This window comes from Elephas maximus, chromosome 17 (genome assembly GCF_024166365.1).
Source record: "Elephas maximus indicus isolate mEleMax1 chromosome 17, mEleMax1 primary haplotype, whole genome shotgun sequence".
In the NCBI taxonomy this organism is placed as follows: Eukaryota; Metazoa; Chordata; class Mammalia; order Proboscidea; family Elephantidae; genus Elephas; species Elephas maximus.
Window position 1 is genome coordinate 24,605,415 of NC_064835.1, and position 2,415 is coordinate 24,607,829.

At 43.8% G+C, this 2,415-nt stretch overlaps 1 protein-coding gene across 1 annotated transcript; it reads right to left on the bottom strand.

Annotated features, from left to right (window-relative positions):
- Positions 1 to 268: 268 nt before the first annotated feature.
- Positions 269 to 1,210, bottom strand: LOC126060619 (olfactory receptor 145-like). Its single transcript, XM_049856847.1, has one exon. The coding sequence runs from the start codon at positions 1,202 to 1,204 to the stop codon at positions 269 to 271; it is 936 nt and encodes a 311-aa protein (XP_049712804.1). The 5' UTR covers positions 1,205 to 1,210.
- Positions 1,211 to 2,415: the final 1,205 nt, after the last annotated feature.

Below are 2,415 nucleotides of genomic sequence, written 5' to 3' on the forward strand. Positions count from 1 at the left end.
AGGAAGGAAAAAAGACAATGAGGGGATCAATTCCACAACTATTAAGCCCCAACACTTTGCTACACACTTTCATTTGTACTAATCTATTCTTTCCGATAACTCCATGTAGTAATATTTTGCCCCATAGCCTTCAACCCAGACATCCTGATTCCAAATCGAATGTCTCTTCTATCATATCTCACTTCTTTCTGTATGAAGAATTGAGTAGCAAGAAAAACAATTTAAAGAGAAGCCTGACTCGTCTTACAGTAATTAATACAGCTCCAGCTCAGGAAAATGTTTTTCTACTGAAACTTTTCTTCAGGGCAATTTTAACCTCCTTGTTCCTGAAGCTGTATATCAGAGGATTGAGCATGGGCACCACAATGGTATAGAACACGGTGGACACTTTCCCCTGGTCCATGGACAAAACAGAAGAAGGATGGAGGTACATGAATGCCCCTGATCCAAAGAAAACACAAACAACAATTATATGTGAGCTACAAGTGCTGAAAGCCTTGGCCCTTCCTTCCCTGGAGTGAATGTGGAGAATGCTGGAGAGAATGTAAGCATAAGAGACAATGATGTCGAGGCAGGGCACGGTAACATTAAAGCCCACAACAGCGAAAACAATCAGTTCATTGATGTGAGTGCTGGTGCAGGAGAGCTCCAAGAGGGGGAGGATGTCACACGTGTAGTGGTTGATTGTGTTGTCATCATAGAAGGTCAGCCTCAGCATGCATCCTGTATGGGCCCAGGCAGCAACAAATGCTCCCACATATACAATCACAGCCAACAGAGAACAGACTTGAGGGGACATTGTGACCGTGTACAGCAGAGGCTTGCAAATGGCCACATAGCAATCATAGGCCATCACTGTCAACACATAGCACTCTGCACTCACAAAGAAGCAGTAGAAAAAGAGCTGAGTCATGCATCCTGCATAGGAGATGATGTTCATCTTCGACACAAAGTTTACCAGCAGTTTTGGGGTGATGACAGAAGAGTAACAGAGATCAGTGAAGGATAAATTAAAGAGGAAGTAGTACATAGGGGTATGAAGGTGAGCATTCAGGCCAATTAGAGTGATAAATCCCAGGTTACCCGCCACAGTGACAATGTAGATTCCTAGGAAGAGGAAGAAGAGGGGGAGTTGGATCTTTGAGTATTCTGTTAAACCTACAAGGATAAACTCTGTTACTAAAGAACTGTTTCCAATATCCATTCTCCTCCAGTGGAATCTATGAAAACAGGAAAGTAGAGTCATACTTGAGGTGGAACCACAATTTCCCATGCAACCCCAAGCCCAACCCCTTCCTACAGCTGAAAAGTCCAGAGATACTTCTTGGGTTTTACCATTACAGAGAGCTGGCCCATGCTCTGCTTGGACAAGAAGGACAGGTACATGAATACTTAAGCACAGTGACAGGTAATACTGGGAGAAATGGGTCAAGGGGTGAAGAGGTGTGATGAATGTCTCCTCTTTTCTCTGCTTTAGTCTGCCACTAATGCCTTCTATCCCCTCCCTAACTCCAATTTATACTTGCCCCTCTTTTCTCAGAAACACTGGTGGCACAATGGTTGAATGTTTGGCTGCTAACCAAAAGGTCTGCGGTTCAAACCCACCAACTGCTCCATGGGATAAAAGACTGGTGACTTGCTCCCAAAAAGATTAAAGCCTAGGAAATCCTATGGGGAGGTTCTACTCTGTTTTATAGTCATTATGAATTGGAATGGACTCAATGTCACACAACAACAACACTCTACTCACCAAACTTCAGCTCTCCTGTGCAGACCACCAATCCATACTGGAAACTGCATAAGGTGACCATTAGTACTCACTGGCCATTGCAGAATTAGGGAAAATAAGAGTTAGAAGTCCTGGAGTGGCACAAAAACTACAAACCAAAAGTTTGGCAGTTTGAACCCACTCAGAGTTGCCTCAGAACAAAGACCGGGTAATCTGCTTCCAAAAATTCAGTCTTGAAAATCCTATGGAGTGCAGTTCTACTCTGCATACATGGGGTCACCATGAATCATAACTGACTGGATGGTAACTGCTGCTGCTGGTGGTAGAGTTAGGAGACTCACAGAGGCCCTTTGGCTTCACAAAGGTACACAGCAAAATAGGTATTAAGTCAGGAATGGATCCTGGATCTCCTTCACAGGAAATGCTCTAAGGAGAAGTGGGATTGGAGGCATTGCAAACCCTATAATCTCAGCACTACTTCTTACCTCTACTCTGTTTCCACACTAACCCTTTAATATATCCGATTGAGATTATCTGCACCTCAGGATCAGAGCAGGGCAAAGCAGAGAGGTCCATTATTTTCCATGGCTCTGGGGTTTGAAAAGGGATATAACAAAAAGAGATTCTGTGCTCACCCTCCTTCTGCCTAAAGGCATCAAAACTATACATGTGGTTTCTGCTCCACT